This window comes from Passer domesticus, chromosome 18, assembly GCF_036417665.1.
Source record: "Passer domesticus isolate bPasDom1 chromosome 18, bPasDom1.hap1, whole genome shotgun sequence".
Lineage (NCBI taxonomy): Eukaryota > Metazoa > Chordata > Aves > Passeriformes > Passeridae > Passer > Passer domesticus.
Window position 1 is genome coordinate 11,223,318 of NC_087491.1, and position 17,990 is coordinate 11,241,307.

Consider the following 17,990-nt stretch of genomic DNA (forward strand, 5'->3'; position numbering starts at 1 on the left):
CGCAGCCGCGCCCAGGGAGGCGGGCGGAGGCGGGGGCGCTCCGGGCCCGCCCCTGGGGCTGCCCGGCTCTGCCCGGCCCGGCCCGGCCCTGCCCGGCCCCGCAGCTGCCTGTGCCCGCGAGTGCCAGCACCAGGTAGGGCCGGGAGCGCGGCCGGGCTCCCCCGGCTCCTCGGCGGGGCAGCGGGGACGCGCAGGGACGGAGGGAGGGGGCGCGGTCCGGGTCCTGTCCCCGGCCCCATCCCGGGGCCTTTCCTGCGGCATCTGCCGGGCTGTGCCGGGCTGTGCCGGGCTGTATGTGCCGGGCCGTGCCGGGCTGTGCCGGGCTGTGCCGCCCAGGAGCGGTTCCCGTGCCGCCCGGGGCGGAGGAGCCCCGCAAGCCCCGTGCGCCTGTGAACGGCGGTGGAAGCAGTGCGAGTGGTGATGGGAACAGCGGGGGCTTCTTTGTTTTGTTTCTTGCTCTGTTTGAATAGAAATTCAAAAAATGTAGACACTGAAAACATATTTAAAATGTTTCCTAGGAAGAGTGTTAAAAAAAAAAAAAGTTATGGGGATGACTTGTTTCAAGGAGGCCTCATTAGTAAGTAGATCCCTCTTGGAATAAAACTGCTTTGAATGTTATTTGCTCTTGGATGTAAAAAATCCGACTTTGCTAACAAGGATGATACTAGCATTGTTTCCCCCTGAGCCTCTTATTTTTCTTACTGATCATTACAATTTCCATTTTCCACTACCAACTCTGCATGATGCAAGTTTATCGGCAAAAACAAAAAAAAAATCCTTTATTTCCTTTGTGGGAGTAGAGCATGGCTCAGCTCAGGGTGTCCTGCTCTTGAGTCAGAGGGGGTGGGGGTTCCTTAAATGCCTCTCCTTTGGGTTTCTCAAACTGTTTTACAGAGAACCTTATAACATCCATCTGGAAAAATGGAGCGAAACCTGAGTACTGAGGAATGGGTCTCTCACAGGTTATTGCAACTGCTTTCTCTTGGCCACGAGACAGTTTATTCCATAGTTTCTACCACGGAGAGATGGGAGATGGAAGCTTAGCCTGTGCAGGAGCAGAGAGAAGCAGAAGTCAGCCCTGTTTAACATCTGCTCTGTGGGATGGGTGCTGCTGGCATCGCCGCCTCCCTGCCCACCCCAGTGCCAGGCTGGCCGTGGTTCCAGGCTCTGGGTGAGCTCTGTCCATCTCCAGAGCGGATAATGGGAAGTGGCCTGGCACCAGCCCAGGCTCTCAGTGTTCATCTGTGCCTTCACCAGCCCTGCTGAGTGCTGGGGAGTCCAGCTCCTGGGTTTCACCGGAATTCAGCATGCAGACAGGGTGGGAATTCTAGTCACACCTCGTTAGTGACATGGGTGGATGGCGAGGGCCTGGAATGTTACGTGTTTAAAGACAGGGAGAGATTTCCCGGTGGTTTGAGAGTTCGGCTGAGTTTCAGTGAGAGCCGAGTACCTGCAGTGTCCCCAGAGGAATGACTCCAGCTCTTGGCAGAGTGGAGGCTTTCTCTGGCTGGGTGGAATTCCAGTGCTGTGGGGAAAACAGGGGAAACTGAACCAGCCATCAATCTTTGGCTGCTTCTGAATGTCAAAAGGGTGACAAGGCAGAAATGCTACTGCTGCTGCTAGTTTAACTCGGATTTTACAGGCACAAATCCAACCCGTTGTGAATTTGTTCCTTTCATCAGCAAAGCAGGGATGGGAGCACTCTGCAATCCAGGTTCATGGCTCGATAATGTCACCGGGGGATTGCTGCCAGCTCTGGCTAAAAGGCTGCCTGATGTGTTCCAGTGCAGGGCTGGTTTTGTAATGATTTATATAATTTTGGCAGTGCTGCAGCCACATCCAGCCCTGGTGGTGTGGGCAGCAGTGTCACTGAGCCTCTGTGCCAGGGAAGGGGTTGGGACCTTCCTCAGGGACAAGGAGCAGCAGGTTCAGCTGCTCTCCCACACTGGGCCAGTGCCTTCCCCCATCCCATATTCAGATAAAATAACTTTTTGCTGTAGCTCGGGTGTTTTACAGAATTCCGGTGGGAACCAAACCATTTTTAAAATAGCCCTGTGACGTATTTAGTGCTCGGGATTTATATCTGCTTTCAGCTCACTTACAAACACAGGCTTTCCATTTTCATCCAGCCCCAGACATTGGTGTTGCTGCTGAGTGGCATGCATGGGAAAGAAGATTTTGGACAGAAATGTGCAGCTTCACAAAACTGCTGTTTCCCTGCTTTACTTTGGAATCTAGAGGTCTGAAGAAACTTTTTTGTTGTTGTTCTTTAAGCTGAGGTGATGAAGTTTTGCAGCTTGGTTGCAGTAAAGCAGACCATGGTTAAACACAATTATGAAGTGGCTTGGGTACAATAACTCCTGCCTAGAGAGAAGCAGCTGCTCTTGTTTTCTGTTCCCTTCTACAGCACTTGGGAATTATCATGTGAATAATCAAGTTCTGAGCGTGTCTCTGCCTCTGCTTGATTATTATCAAATGTTTTTCCTGAAAAGGCAAAAGATTCTGATATGGACAATTTGTGTGTAACAAGCTGTGTATTATTTCTGTTGGTTATGATTGTCTGGTTCTCTGGACCAGGTATTTGATATCCCTTCTAGCAATTTCAGCTGAAAAGAAAATTGCATGTATTGATATTTCATATGTTTACTTCTAATCTCTTTTGGATCTTTTTAAACTCAAAACTCAAAGGATGTCTTGTGCAGTGGCTTTCAGAGGTCACTGAGGTTTTGCATTAGGAAGAAAACCTCAAGTTTTTGGGTTTTATTGTGAAGCTTTTGTGCAGCTGTTTTTGTACCTGTCACTTCATTTGTTCTGCTTCTCACAGCATTAGTTCAAGTGTGTGTCTATTCAGTCCCTTAATCATTAATTAATCACTTCAGACACTAAGAAGCCTTAGGGAATCAGAAAGAAATGCTCTGGATGATTAATTCTTTTCCCATAAAAGCACTAAACTTGCTGGAGCCCTGAGCCATGCTGGAACTATTTTCCCTGTGTCAGGCACGAGCTCCCTAGGTGGGGATAGTGCACAGCTCTTGAGCTGAAGGCTGGGCTGTGGCACTTTGGGAAGTGTTTTTGTGCAGGAGGCTGCACACAGCAGTGGGAGAAGGGAATGCAGCCGGAGCCAGCCCGGGGCACGGCAGAGCTGGCTCAGCACTGCCTGGCTGCAGATGTTTGCACTGAGATGTGGAAAATTGCTCAGGCACTCTCCCTCAGCTCTGTCCCTGTGACTTTGGGAGGGGGGAGGTGTCTGGATCAGGGATTTCTGACTTCATCCAGGTATTTCAGCGAGGAGGAGGAGGAAGGTAAATGTCCTGGTGGTGGGAGTGTCTGAGCACCGTGTGTGCACCAGGTCTGGGTTTCAGAGTTTGTGCCTCTGCCTCATCTCTGCTCCCCAGCAAGGCACAGGCGTTGGCGGATTTTCAATATTTACACTGTGTCCTACACCCTGATAGCACCAATGGCCAGAGGGGATTCATCGGGCCTCTTACCAGCTGTCGGGCACTGCCGGTGCCTCTGTTTGCCCTGCAGCAGGGAGTTCCTGCCCTCCACATCCTGCTGCCCTGCTCAGCAGCAGGGAAATGCCGGGAATGCTTCCCCTGCACAGCACGGCAGGCTGTGTCCATCCCCTGCTGCTCCAGGGCCAGGGCACTGTGCATGTGGCACTGAGGAATCCCAGCAGAGATGAAATCTAGAGAGCTGCATTAAATGTCAGCCCAGTACTGCACACCTGCCCAGGGAAGGAAAGTGTGCTCAGAGAAGTCAGGAAAGGCAGTAGCAGCCTGTGTCAGCAGGACACCCAGGTATTTATCTCTGCTTATCCACTGATGATGCATTTGCAAGGTTAAATAGAGCTCTGACATGAGTGGGGTTAAGCAGAGCTCCGGGTGCTTTGCAGTGCTGGGCTGTCTGGAAATGCCAGCTTGGAAGGGCCGTGCTGGATCCCGGCCCCTGAGGGAGCCTGGTGGTGCTGCTGGCACGGGAGGGGCTGGTTTGGTGGCTGTTCTGGGGATGTCACACTGCCCTCTGGAGAACGACCTTTATTTTACTTCCTTCAGCTTCCCCAGCTCTGGGACTTGGTGAGCAGCTGTGTTCTCAGTCAGGATATTCCAGGTTGTCAAGTTTTTGTGATCAATATTTGGGATGTGATGGTGTCTGGATAGTATGGACTCTGAAGATTTATATATATATATATATGTATATTGAAATACATATATAGAGATATATTTTTTTCCTTTTGCCTGTTTCAAAGTGTTCTTTTCTGACTATAGACTGTGGTTTTGGTCTTTCTTTTTCTCCTTTTTTGTTCCTCATTCACCTCCCACTGAGAACCTGGAGAGCTGGAACCATCTCAGCTGAGGTCCCAGCACAACTGGAGTGGGAGAAACAACAGTTTGTCTGTATCAGGGCAGTCAGGCAGTGGGACACTGTCCAAACCCAAAGTTTAGACATATGTTATTTACTCAGTGTTTCCACATGCAGTAAAAGTACAGCTACAATTCAAAACAGCATCTTTAAAACTCTGGAGGAAGTGAATCATCCTCGGATCTCAAGATGGACGGAGGCTGCTGCAGTGAGCACTGACACCCTGAGGACTTTCCCTTCTTTCGGGCTGTCTGCTCTGACAGATCCGATTCAATCCTTGTGGCTCCTCCACACCAGAGCCCGAATCCTGCTTGGAATGAAATAAAAGCCCTGCGCTGTTACTCACAGCTCGCAGGAGGAAGGGATGGTTTGGCCTGTGCCTTTCCAGCATTGCCCTCGTGTGGCTGTGCCCGGCGGGCTGGGAGCTCCGGGCATTCCTGCTGGGCTGCTCCCGTGCCTTGTGTGGGGTGGCTCTGGGGCTGGGAACTCCTGCGTGAGGAGCTCTGAATGTTCACCACAGTCTTAACGCCCTGGCCACGCCTGTCAGTGTCGGCAGAGCTGGGACAAAATGGAGACAGCTCTGATATCTCCTTTCCCACAGTGATTTACTTGAAGCTGGTGTTTGTGAGGGAAGCCGCTTCATGGGAGGTGGGGAAATGGGGGAGTCCTGTCTCTCCCTGAGGAGGAGGGTGGTGAGATGAGTGTGTGCTGGGGCAGGGCTGGAGGAAGCTTTCAGACACAGGTCTGTGGCTGTTCCCTGCCAGCAGGTGAGCACAGGAACCTGGAACCCTCAGCCTCATGTTCTGCTGCTTGGCTGATCTAGGAGCACCTTGCTTTTTAATGTGTATTAACTGAGCTTTATTTTTGTTAGTCTTGAGTTGCTTCGTGTCTTGTGGAGGCTTTTGATGTGGAAAGTTGAATTCTGTGTGGAGCTGATGTGGAAGGCAGGAGCTGATGGACTCCCACTGGCCCCGTGGTGACACCAGACCTGCTGTGCCCTGTCACTGTGACATTAGCAGAATTCATTTATCTGCCTTTTACTCACTTATATCAACCCTGAGATCTGCCTGTAGCTCTGCTGCCCTTGTCCCACGTGTGGCAATGCCTCCCAAGTCCTTTCACCTCGTTGCCTGGGCCTGATCCTGCACGAGGAGTGCAAGGCCACGCTCCGTGCTTCCCTTTTGGGCTTGGTGGAGGCCATCTCCTGCTTCCCAGCCTTTCTCTGGCAATAACGTGCTGCTTTTGTCTTATGGATCACAGATTGAACAACTTCTGTGCTGCAGAGGAATGCATCAGCTTGTTCTCTGGGGAAGAAGAGTTTGCATAAAGTTGCAGATGATTTCCCCTGAACAGGCAGGACCTGGAGACTGGAGGAAGAACATCTGTGTCATTTCCCTGCAGCTGACCACAGGCATGTCTTCACTGCCTTCCTCAATGTGTTCTGGCTGTCACCAGCAGCTCTCTCTCTGGGACATTATTTGGGGAGGTAGTCATATTTTAATGTGCTGGTTTATGTCTTATGTGTTACATAAACACTCCTTAAATATTTTTTCAGCACCGAACAATGATTTGTGTTGGAGCATAAGTCAGGATTTATTTCTGCTCCCCAGTGAATGAAAGTGGTTGGTGGTTTCCACTGATCCAGCCTTCCCTGTGCTGTGTGTGTTTAAGTGCATGATTCAGCTCTCACTTATGCTCAAGGCAGGGCTCTGAACCAGCTGATTGTATCAGCAAATTTCCCTGGGTGTGTTTCAGATGGCAGACCTGTCTAATCTCCAAAGCTTTCTCCTGTGGAAGTAATATTCTCCCCAATTTACATCACTGCAACTGAGAGGAAACTCAGGTTTTTTTGTTGGAGTTTTCTGCCTGGGTGCATCAGGCTGGAAGCTCTGTTTACTAAGTGGGTTGTATTCAAAAGGTACAGAGCCCAGAATAGAGTTGATGTGACTCATAGTGCAAACAAACAGCTGGAAAAAGTGAACAATACTCAAATCTTCTGGGCCTTCTAACTTGCTCAAGCGGTTTAGTAGGAATCTTAATTTAACAAATGCAAAAAACCTACTTGCCAGTTGCACAGCTAATGCTGGACTTCATGTCCTGGACTCTTGATCTGAGTTGGGCAGCTCAGTTGGAATTTTTTTGGATTTGTGGCTTTTCTGTTAAGATGTAGCTGCAGGGAATGCCATTAACTGTGCTGCTCCTCGTACAGGGAGCTGAAATGGTTTATGGAGTCACCATGGCTGGGGAGGAGGAGGCTCTCCCATGCCAGATTCTTCTTATCCCAAATAACCTTTGTTTACTGGCTTCTTCAAGGGGTGGAAGGAAAGGGGTTGGGATTAGATTTGTATATATATGAGTTTAGGGCTGTCTGGAGACTGAAAACTGAGCTAATCCATTACTTTAGATATTTTTCAATGCCAGTCCCCTTGGTAACAAAGCTGTAGTCCTGCCAGAGTTATTTTCAATGGTTTACTGAGGAATTATTGATATTCTATACTGGTTTGGCAGGGAAGCTGAATGAATAAACAGATATTTGCATTTTCAGTGTGTGCTGTCATCGCTGTGGATCCTGTGCTGAACTGTCTCTGTGTTCAGCAGCATCATGTCCTGAGTTTTGGATTGTCAGAACTCAAGTGGTCCTGTGCAGTTCACTCTCACAAACTTTATAAATTCATCAGAGTTTTTATGGGCAGCAGCAGACCAGAGGATAAAGAAATGGCTGCATGGGTAGTCAGACAGTGTAGATTGTGTTCAGAGTGCACAAAGGGCTGAACCTGAGAGAAGCAAATAACTTTATTGGGTTTTTGTTTGTGATCTCTTCAGCATTGCTATTATTGACCGCCCTTGCTCTGGGCTGTTACTGTGGCAAGCACAACCTGTAGATTTCCTCAAACTGATCATGCCAGGAGGATTATACCCCTGTGCCTCTTGCAAAACAAGGATTTAGGGTTTTCCTGTTGTTGCAGCAGGAATACAGCAGTAATTTACCTCTTCTGGCACTTGGTATGGGCAGCCTGGAGTGCTGGAATAAGGGAGGCTTTCTTTTGTGAGGACATCTATTGTTGTTTATTTGGAGCAGTTCATATTCTCCAGGCAATGTTTGACAAAAAGGAAAGAGAGAGTTAGTTGGGTGGAAATGCAAATGTGTGCTCCCAAGGTACAATGAGGATTGGTGCATGAGGGGCATTTTACAGACTCTACTCAGATTTACTGTTCTCCTCATATTTAATAAAACTCAATCTCTATTTGCAACTTATTTTGATGTTCTGGAAGTGCCATCCACTAACATCAAAAATACAGCCTTTGCCATGTAGAAAGGCAGGGACTGATCCAGCAGTGAGCAGCAGGTGGTTTGGATGCTCTGTGGTGAAGTGTTGTGTTGGCTGCAGCCCTTCCTGTGTGGGTTTTGTTTATGCAGTAGATTTAGACAAATTATCTGAACCCATCATGAGTTGACGCCGGAGCTGCAAATGAGCACAGCCACATGGGGATGTGGGCTGCCCTTGTTTCTGTCTCATTTAATTCAGCCAAGCTTTCCTGAGCAGCCCTGTGCAGGTAAGTCCTGGCTCTATTTGTGGGTATATTCAGGTGTGAATTGCCACAAATTATTACAGATTAACCAGGCCTCACAAAAATCATTGTGCTCATTTTTCTCTTGTTAGTGGCCAGTTACTGAATGAAATAATTTTTTTTTCTTTCTTTCCCTGCTGTGAGTATTGGAAGATATTATCTTGTAGAAAGTTACTTTAGCGACATCATTAAGCTTTAGATGGTGGTAGGTGTGAAGATGTGAGTGTATGTGATGTGGAGGATAATAACATTAATTATTCCCCGTAATGGGTTTTGCAGTGTGATGAGGCAGAGTAAGAGATTCCAGGCTCAGTGTCCATGGGTTTTTCCTGAAGGGAACAGGACATTCCTCTCAGCGTGGCTGTGCTGGGCACCTCCTTGGCAGAAATTCAGAGGAGAGTGAAGACAAACGGCCAAAGTGCTGCTGGGAGGGCAGAGGTGACTGCGACAGAAGAGAGGGAGGCACGGCCACAGGGTGAATGAGCAGAGCAGAAATGAAGAATTTAGGGAGGGAGGCCAAGAGAGCTGTTGTTACCAGCTGCAGGGTGCAAATAGAAAAGGTGGTTTGGGTTGGATACCAGGAGAGGCAGGAGCTGAGTGGGTTGGAGGCAGTGGAAGCTGCAGCAGCAGCCGGGGCTTGCCCAGCCCTGCACTGGAGGATGCACAGCAGGGTTGGGATCGCTGAGCTCAGGGCTGGGGCCTCTGCCTTTCCTGGCCTCCCCCTGGAGCAAACAGCTTCCAGCCTCGGGGAGATCATTCCACACTTCCCTGGAGCAGCAGCTCCAGGCTGCCTTTGGTCTGTGGGCCAGACACAGACTTTGATCAGTGGTCACCTTTCCTGTTGGGTGCCCGGGAGCAAATCCCTGGGATTGTTCCTGCAGGCCAGGCTCCATCCCAGGGCATTCCTGGCTGGCCTGTCCTGCTGGTGTGGCTGCACATCTGGAGACCATAACGAGCTTGTTGTGTTCCAGTGGTTGCTCAAATCATTGGACTAATTTTCCCAAGTTCTTGTTTTCATCATTATGCAGCCAAGTGTCATTTAGCTGATCCATCTGCACTGAAATCCTGTATTCCAAGCCCTTTCCTTGTTTTCCTTAAACAACTTTCCTTTGCATAAGCCATTGGCTGTGCATAGCACCCTTTCTGGGACCAAGCTGGACACTTTTATTAACAGCAGCTTGGAAAGTGCCTGTTTTCCATGTCTCCATCAGGACACCCTTTTCAGTAGGGCCCTGGCAATCCGAGCTGGCAAGTGCCCTCAGAACAATGTCCAGAGCAAACATTTCTGGGGCTGGATTTAACAATGCAGCACTTGCTGCCAGCAGTGATAACCCAAACCAGCTGTTGGGGTAGATTTACACCTATTCCCTCCACGAATGGCTCAGATTAATTAATTTTGTGAAAGAGCACTACAATATACAATTTATGTACTGTAGCCCTCTTTCAATTTTTTGCCTGTGTTTATATATTGCAGCTCATTGGTAATGCAAGCTTGGACTTACAAAATGCCAAATTAATTAGAAGACTAAATAAACGCTTTTCAAAAAGATTGTGTCTATGTGTATCTGAGGATTACAATATCCTACAGTGGGATGTTAACAAAGAAAATTATCCTGGGTCTTTGTGCCTTCAGTCTGTGAGGTTTGCCCAGGTGTGGGACTATACAGGTATTTAATTTAGTAATAAAAAGTCCAGAGTATTTTTCCATTTGGAAAGGACCCATCTCTTTCTAATGTTATGCAACCCAGTCATTTTGGTTTGGGTTTGCTGCAGCTGCCAGAGCCTTTCACAGCTGCCTTCCTTAGAGTCAAGGTTCCAACATGTTTTTCACTGAGCCTGAGACCTCTGACACTCTGAACTTCCTTCACAGAGATCAGAAATACCAGCAGGACTAGCACATTGTTTTTATTGTCTGTTTCAGTTTGAGACTTTCCAGTGAAATTTTCAAAGGTACCTTGCCAAGGTAACATTTCAAATTAAAATGCATCAGCTTGGACAAGAGAGCAGTGGAGTGTTCTCAGGAGAGAGGGAATGAAAATACCCTCATGGAGAGTGGAGAGAGCACAAAGCAGGGTCTGCTCCTTCCTTCGTGGAAATTTTGTTGTGGAGTTTTATGGGTGGAGGGTTTGGCCCCTTATTTGAGAATCTATTGACAGATTCTGACCATGGGAAGCTCAGCCTGTCAGGAATTCTCCCCTGGGTGTGTTGAGAGCAAAAGTGCCCAGCAGCTCAACTCCACATTGCGTGGCTGCTCCTTTCCTGAGGGCCACAGGGAAAGGTTCCTGCTCAGTTCACTCTGAGCAAACACTTGGGAAATGTGATAGATGAGCTTGCTGCAGTGTGAGGTAGTTGGAAGAATAATCTCTTTATTGGTGGCAGATTGTTGGGGTGCACAATCAGCCTGTTGTAATTCCTTTGGGCTGAGTAGGTTTGATGTTCCTTGTGTTCCTGTCACAGGCTGTTGCTACACCCTCAGAAATACTTGGTTGTGAAATGATTGAATTGCTGAATGAGCTTTTGTGCTGTCACCTACCAGCCTGTGAATGCCCTGTTGTGCTCGGGGAGCTGAAATCCATCAGTGCATCCCCAGCCCTCCCGGGTTTCACTGCCAGTGCAGTGCGGGGGCTCATTGAGGTGCAGAGCACGGGCTGAGCTCTGCTGCTCGGACACTTCAGGGAGCTGAGGGTGCATTCCCCATCCTCAGGCTGCTCCTTGAATCCTTGTCCTCCCCAAATCTCTGTCCCTGCATCCGCTGCCAGCTGGAGCCGCCGTGCTGTTCTCTGCCTCTCATCAACTTTCCAGCTCTCAGCTGACAGAACGTTGCCTCTGTTGCTGATGTCTCTGAATTTGTGCCTGTCAGGGGAGTTTGGCCCGTGTGACCCCGGCTGCTGTCGGTAATGGATCGCACATTGTGGGAGTGAGCGCCTGCCGGGCTCGGGAGAGGCTCTGGGATTCCAGAGGGATTGTTTGCACAACCGCGTTACGCCCCTGCGCTGCCGAGGGGTGGGTGTGTTTGTCCCGATAAAAGATTGGCTTCTGCCCCTCATCTTCCCCAGCAGCCAGAGGAGCAGGAGCTGGGACTCCCCGCAGCTCCGCAGGAGAAGGGAGAAGCCCATTTGCTCCTCGAAATGGGCAGGAAGGATTTCAATTGTCTTTTCCTCACCATTTTCTGCACAATGGCTCTGAAGCTGAGCTGTGTCAGCTCCATGTCTGTGGCAGGGCTTGGATATGCTGTTACAGCAGCTCTTGTGCTTTCAGCTGTGGTAAGTGAGGAACGTCACAATTAAACACTGAAAACTTAGTTCCAGCTACTTACAGGGGTCCCTCTCCTTTAACTCTTAGTCACTTTTTAGTGGGAATTTGGTAGGATTCAGACGAACTGGAATAATGATGATAAAGTTCATTCTTTTCCATCTTTGATATCTGATTTCAGCTTAGGAATGACTTCGATACCTAACTTATCATTTTGCTTTCTAGCTTGTAACATTCTTTATTTCTGCCTTGAAAACTGAGCATATTTTACTTTCGTCCATCAGCTGCTGTGAACCATCTTCTTTTTCAAAGAACTGAATGCTTCTAATGTAATATTGTAATGTTTTCTTCCCTGTTACCTGATAGCTCTCAAAGGGGTGATGTGATCGATGGACAAACTTCATTCCCAATACACCAGAAATGGTTTATTTCCATTCAGAATTACCAAAATGAATTCTTTTATAAGAAAGCGTTCATTATGTTTATTTAAAAAAAAAAAGGATATTGCACTGTGTTGATATATTGCATAAGGATGGCAATAAACATATTAAACCAAAATTGCAGTGTCCTTAGGACAGGATGTTGTGTAAATTAATGTAATTCCTACAAGGGAGCAGTTAAGTAACAGGTCAGAACAGAAGTGCTTTAAGAAGCCAGTTAATTACCTCAATATTCAATGATATTTATAGCATTTTCTATTTGGTTTTAGAAAACGTGTAAATCATGTTTGTGCAGGATGTACAACATGTGGGGTTAAAAGGGGCTTCTTTCCCACAGCCTGGAATCACAAGCTTCACTTATGTGCCATACTAAAAAGTTATAAATTAGTAAGAAAAATACAGAGATTAAAATCCAGACAGAGAGACAATAAAGTCTAGAAGAGGATAAGGCAGTAATGAGCCAGGAAGTAGAGCTGATTGGAAGTGAAAATTAACAGTGATCAGTGGAGAGGGATTCTTTCCACACACATCCTTATTTTTTTCCCCCCTTCAAAACTCAGTGCACAAGAAAAAAGGAAACTTTCCACTTTTTGCCTGGCACAAGAAGTGAGGAGATGAGAAGCAATTTAATTTAGAGACTCCCTTGTGTCCTGCCCACTGAACAGCACCCTCTGTCTCGCCCCCAGCCTGTCAGCATGGTGGAACACGCCGAGTTTCTGAAGGCTGGGAAGGAACCCGGCCTTCAGATCTGGAGGGTCGAGAAGTTTGATTTGGTCCCAGTGCCAAAAAACCTGTATGGAGACTTCTTCACTGGGGATTCCTACCTGGTGCTGAACACCATCAAGCAGCGCAGCGGGAACCTGCAGTACGACCTGCACTTCTGGTTGGGTGAGTGCTGGGAGTGTCCCTGCAGAGCTGGGAGCCAGAGTGACCCCGAGCCTCTCTGCTCCAGCCGTGGCCAGAGATGTCACCCAAGGAAAGAAAGAGCAGCCCAGTGAGAATGCAGTTCTGGGGGTAAATAGCCCTACTCATGTCAAATATTTGTGTGGTCTCTGCAATAGACAGGACAGCCACCTCTGATCCTAAACCCAGCTTTTCCTGGGCAATGGGACAGGTAGGTTCTGCAGAGGTTCACAGCGAAGACAAGATCTCAGGTGAAAAGTCTGCCTGAAGTCCTTTCTGCCTGAAAGGGGGAGGTCAGGTGTGTTCCTGCTGATCAGGGAATGGGATTTTCCCTCTCCTAAATGCCCTCTGCTGTCCATGTCACAGAGTACCATGCCAAGGCTTTCCCACAGCCTGCAAACCCCAGACAATATCACAGTTAAATCTGCTTTCTCCTCCTGTGTTTGCAGAGTAGAATGCAGAGGCAGACCCTGCATCCCCTCCCAGTGTCTCTCTCTGTGTTTCAGGTGATGAAAGCTCTCAGGATGAGCGTGGGGCTGCTGCCATCTTCACTGTGCAGATGGATGAGCACCTGCAGGGGAAGGCTGTGCAGCACCGCGAGGTGCAGGGCCACGAGTCCCCCACCTTCCTGGGCTACTTCAAATCTGGCATCAAATACAAGGTGGGTGACAACTGACTCCAGTCTGCAACAAATGGCATCCTGCCCAATTCCCAGGAGAGTGAGAATTGCACTTTTTCCAGTTGCTCAAAACCCATTCTCAGCCAGATGTTTTCAATGAGTTGGATCCGAACAGGGTGGAGAACAGCAGATCCCAGTGGGAGAAATTTGGCTGAATTAATAATACACAAGGAAAGCCCCAGAAAGTTTTAGGAATCGAGGTTTTGTTTTTCTTCAAGAGGCAGAGGAAAGAACAGTCCCAAGGCACCTGGAATGAATTTAAGAAGCAGCAAAGTTAATGGGAAACGCCTACCCAGGAGATTTGATTTCTCCCCACTTGCATAACAGTTTGACCTTGCAGTCTCTGTGCTTAGCCCACCCTCCCAGCATGTGCAATGTTTTGGTAAAGGAGACGAACAGTAGTGGGAGTTACTCCTCCCTGCCATCACAATAAAGTGGGATAGAAGTGAAAACATGCAGTCAAGCAGTTGTGTCTGTTAGGAATCCAAAGGCACAAGGAAAGTGATAGCAGGTCACATGCTTGCAAAGTGCTCACATTTCCTCAAGTCTGAGACTTTCCTGATCTTTCTGTTTTGTTTATTTCCCACTCGCTTGTTGTTACTTTTGTTCATTTAAAGTTGGTTGTGCTTTTTTTGAGGGTAACTGACACGGGTCCTGTTGCCTGCGTTGATAAATAGTTCCCAGTGTCTGTCAGCAGAGAAAGTGAATCCTGAGCTTGGGATAATTCCTGGTAGGCAGGACATGTTATACACGTGGGAATACACTCTTCCCCCAGTCCTGGTGTGAATCCTTGCTCCTGTGTTTCCCCCAGGCTGGTGGTGTGGCTTCTGGCTTCAGGCACGTGGTTCCCAACGAGGTCACTGTGCAGAGGCTGCTGCAGGTCAAAGGCAGGAGGACAGTCCGGGCCACGGAGGTCCCCGTGAGCTGGGACAGCTTCAACACAGGGGACTGCTTCATCCTGGACCTGGGCAGTGTGAGTACCACGTCAAAGGCACGTGTGGCAGAACTCAAGGGGCAGGAGGTGTCTGACCTTCACACAAGTTTTGTTTTCCCCCACTCTGCTGAAGCCACCTCAGTGCTGAGCATCCCGAAACACTGACATTGTTCAGTTCAGCTGAGTCCTGTCTCACCTAGGGAGGTGCTGTCCTGCTCTGACACGACTTTCTCCTTCCCCAGAACATCTTCCAGTGGTGTGGCTCCAAGAGCAACCGCCAGGAGCGGCTGAAGGCCACGGTGCTGGCCAAGGGCATCCGGGACAACGAGCGCAACGGGCGCGCCAAGGTCTACGTGTCAGAGGAGGGGTCCGAGCGCGAGGAAATGCTCCAGGTCATTCCCTCTGTCCCTTTGTCCCTGCTGGGGTGGCAAGCGGGCTGTGTGGAAGAAAGGTGGGGTGGGTGGGGTGTGTGGTATAAACACAGCTCAGTGCAGAGCTGGTTCTCTGCTCTGCTGGGACATCAGAGGGAATTTACGTGACTGATCTGGATTCTCTTCCATTCATTCTCTTGACTGGAGCACCTGGGAAAGAAGATCCTCTTGGACTGGCTGGTAATGATTTTTCTCTCCCTCACAGGTTCTGGGACCAAAGCCCAGTTTGCCAGAAGGAGCTTCTGATGAGACCAAAACCGACACAGCCAACAGGAAGCTGGCTAAGCTCTACAAGGTAACGAGGAGCCCTAACATAACTCTGGGGAGAGTGGAGTGATCTTTGTGAAATTGGATGGAAGTGCAATAGCAGAGAGGAGCTGAGCTGCTCTGAGTCCTGCCTCACTCTGCTTCTTCACAAGTTTTATGAATGAACCTTGGTTGCTTGCACTGCATGTCCATGTAATTTCTGTTGGTTTGTCACCACTCATGACTGTAGTGAGACAGCTGGGACTTGCAGGAATTTTTGAGAGAAAGGTGGAGTGTGAAACAAATAAGGGAAAAAGGGAGTTTTCCTCTGCTGTCAGGCATTGTGTTAGGAAAGTGACAGGAAAGAACTAGAAACAGTGAGCCTGAGAAGCAGGACCTGCCCCTTTCTAACACCCAGATGAAGCCATCACTTGGAAGGTGTCATTTGCCATCAGCTGTGTGAGTGGAGAAGAATGTCCAAGACTTTTTGGGAGGAATCTTCTCCAAGCAGCCTCTGCTATCCATGGGGTGAATATCTGCTAAGATGGTTTGTTATGTGGCACTTCATGCATCAGTCAGTAGAGGAACTCAGATTTTTTAACCCCACTTGATACAGAGAGGCCATTCCAGTTACCCTTCAGTCCCTGTGTGCAGTTGGTTTGGTTTAGAAGATATTTCCTTTGCACTGAGGATATTCCCCATTTTGGACCAATCTCTCCTTGGTCCCAGCAGTTTGTGCTTTGCTAGAAATAGTTGAAATCTTCAGAGTAAGTGTTATGTTTTTGCCATACTCTGCTGTGTCAGAGGTATCCTGTTTGAAAACAATAGTGCCTGCAGCAGCCAGTGCATTCAAATGGATTTCCCTTCCCCTCCCTGAGTTCTGAGCTGTGGCCACGGAGCAGCAGGGACAGAGGGTGCTTATGTGAGCTCTGTGCTGTGTTGTCACAGGTCTCCAATGGGGCTGGGAACATGGCAGTGTCCCTGGTGGCAGATGAGAACCCCTTCTCCCAGGCAGCCCTGAGTACAGATGACTGCTTCATCCTGGACCACGGCACAGATGGAAAGATCTTTGTTTGGAAAGGTATCTGAGACAACCAGGGAGAAAATAATTAATATCATAAATAGAAAGGCAGTTGTTCTCTCTCAGCCATCACAACAGGCATGAAAGAGATTGAGCAATGGTCATTTGTTATTTGGCATCATTTATCTGGAAGGTTGGGCCCTTCTACTTTGGCAGAAGGTACCTGGGACAGTTTCTTCTCTGGGTAAAAAATCCTGACCCCCTTTCTCTATTTTCATTAAAGGCAAAGGTGCCAACTCTGAAGAGAAGAAGGCAGCACTGAAAACAGCCTCAGAGTTCATTGACAAGATGGGTTATCCCAAACACACCCAGGTGAGGAGCTGTGGCAGCCCAAGCACTGGGGTCTCTTTTCTGCCACATGGGCCAGGGACTGCAGAGCACGGGTGGCTCAGGGCTCGTGTCCCTGCTGAATGGCTCCTGTTGTGGGAGATCTGCTCTGCTCTGGGAGATTCTGCAGTGCTGCTCCTGGGCTAAAGCAGCATTTACCCCAGCACAGCTGGTAGTTAAACTTCCTTCCTCTCAGATACTCCTGTACCTTTTCCGTGACCTCTTTTGAGAGTGAAGAAGAGTAGATAAACCTGCTGTTCTTAGGGAGATGGTTCTAAAGGCTCATTCCTTTCAGATCCAAGTCCTCCCTGAGAGTGGTGAGACACCTTTGTTCAAGCAATTCTTCAAGAACTGGCGGGACAAGGACCAGACAGAAGGGCTGGGGCAGCCTCACGTGTCTGGCCACGTTGCCAAGATTGAGCAGGTCCCTTTCGACGCGGCCACCCTGCACAGCTCCAAGGCCATGGCTGCCCAGCACGGCATGGAGGATGATGGCTCTGGCAAGAAACAGGTCAGTGGTGGCACAATCCCTCTGGGGAGCTTTCCAGACTTTCTTTGCTACTTGATGGCATTGCTGCAAGAGCAGCAAGACAAAAGGAGGCCAGAGAGCCGTCAACACCAAGGTCTTGTAATTACTGGGGGAGTTTCTGACACCAGAAATAGCAGCAGGGTCTTGAAAGCCCTGCTGAAAAGTGGGGTTGATTCTGACTCCACGATTTCCCAGCACTGTGGACATGGGTTTATTCCTCCTGCTGATTATTCTCCCTGTTGCCATGGCATGTATGAATGTCTTGCAGCACCTGGGTTCATGACTCTGAGCAGGGGTGGGGTTGGCTTGAACGGCCTGGGGGCTGTCCAGAAGCCCACAGCTGTCCTGGCGAGGTTTGGCTGTTTAAAAACGCCCCGAAAAGCCTCGGAGCTCCGTCCGGAGCAGCCCCTGGAGCGGATGGGAATTGTCCCGTCCGGTCCCGGCAGAGGGCGCGGCGGCACCGCCGGCTCCGGGACGCGGAATTCGGGGATAACGCGGCCGGCCGTGGGCTCGCTCTGCAGCGCCTCCGCTCCTCTCCCGCCAGATCTGGAGAATAGAAGGCTCCGAGAAGGTGCCGGTGGACCCCGCCACGTACGGGCAGTTCTACGGCGGGGACAGCTACATCATCCTGTACGACTACCAGCACGACGGGAAGCGGGGACAGATCATTTACACCTGGTACGGGACTTACCCTGGGGCAAGTCAGGAAACGCTGGGGCTGCGAGTCCGCTCGGAAAATCGATCACTGCTGCTTCCCACTTTCAGAGGATCTTTAGGGGATAAAGTTTCACCCTAGATAACTTTCCCTTGCAAACAAAACAATACCAGAGGTCTGGGATGTTTCATTTGAAGTGGAACAATGGAGGGAATTACTGTGTGAGCTATTTTTTTTTCAATTTCCCCCCCACTGGGGGGGGAATTTTTACTCCCTTCTTTGGACCAAGCTCTGCTTATCTAGGAAAGGTTCTTATCTCCCCCTGTACTCACTGTGCTACAATAGAGGATAAGGAATTTCTCCTTTGTGTTGAAGGAAGTGCTGCAGAGATTCAGTAACAAAGGGTTTCCTTACCTCCTCTTGATCTCTGTAAGGTGTGGGGGGGGAAAGGCTGAGAATAAAGCTGGGATTTGGCCTTGTTCTCCAGGCAGGGCGCCGACTCCACGCAGGATGAGATTGCAACCTCTGCATTCCTCACAGTACAGCTGGATGAGGAGCTGGGAGGCAGCCCCGTGCAGGTA

The 17,990-nt window shown here is 49.2% G+C and overlaps 1 protein-coding gene across 4 annotated transcripts in view; it reads left to right on the forward strand.

The window, feature by feature from the left end:
• The window catches only part of GSN (gelsolin), a 22,319-nt gene continuing 4,329 nt past the window's right edge, over positions 1–17,990 (forward strand). Inside the window, exons 1-11 of one of the 4 annotated variants that reach the window (XM_064394197.1) lie at positions 1–133; positions 12,311–12,512; positions 13,034–13,188; positions 14,018–14,179; positions 14,383–14,532; positions 14,777–14,866; positions 15,766–15,898; positions 16,122–16,210; positions 16,521–16,736; positions 17,299–17,432; positions 17,897–17,987. In XM_064394197.1, the coding sequence (XP_064250267.1) occupies positions 12,320–12,512; positions 13,034–13,188; positions 14,018–14,179; positions 14,383–14,532; positions 14,777–14,866; positions 15,766–15,898; positions 16,122–16,210; positions 16,521–16,736; positions 17,299–17,432; positions 17,897–17,987 (1,413 nt within the window). In that variant the 5' untranslated portion in view covers positions 1–133; positions 12,311–12,319. Of the gene's footprint in view, positions 134–535; positions 578–8,166; positions 8,408–10,929; positions 11,196–12,310; positions 12,513–13,033; positions 13,189–14,017; positions 14,180–14,382; positions 14,533–14,776; positions 14,867–15,765; positions 15,899–16,121; positions 16,211–16,520; positions 16,737–17,298; positions 17,433–17,896; positions 17,988–17,990 lie in introns of those variants that run through there. The other 3 variants (XM_064394196.1, XM_064394199.1, XM_064394195.1) reach the window with 3 other exon arrangements.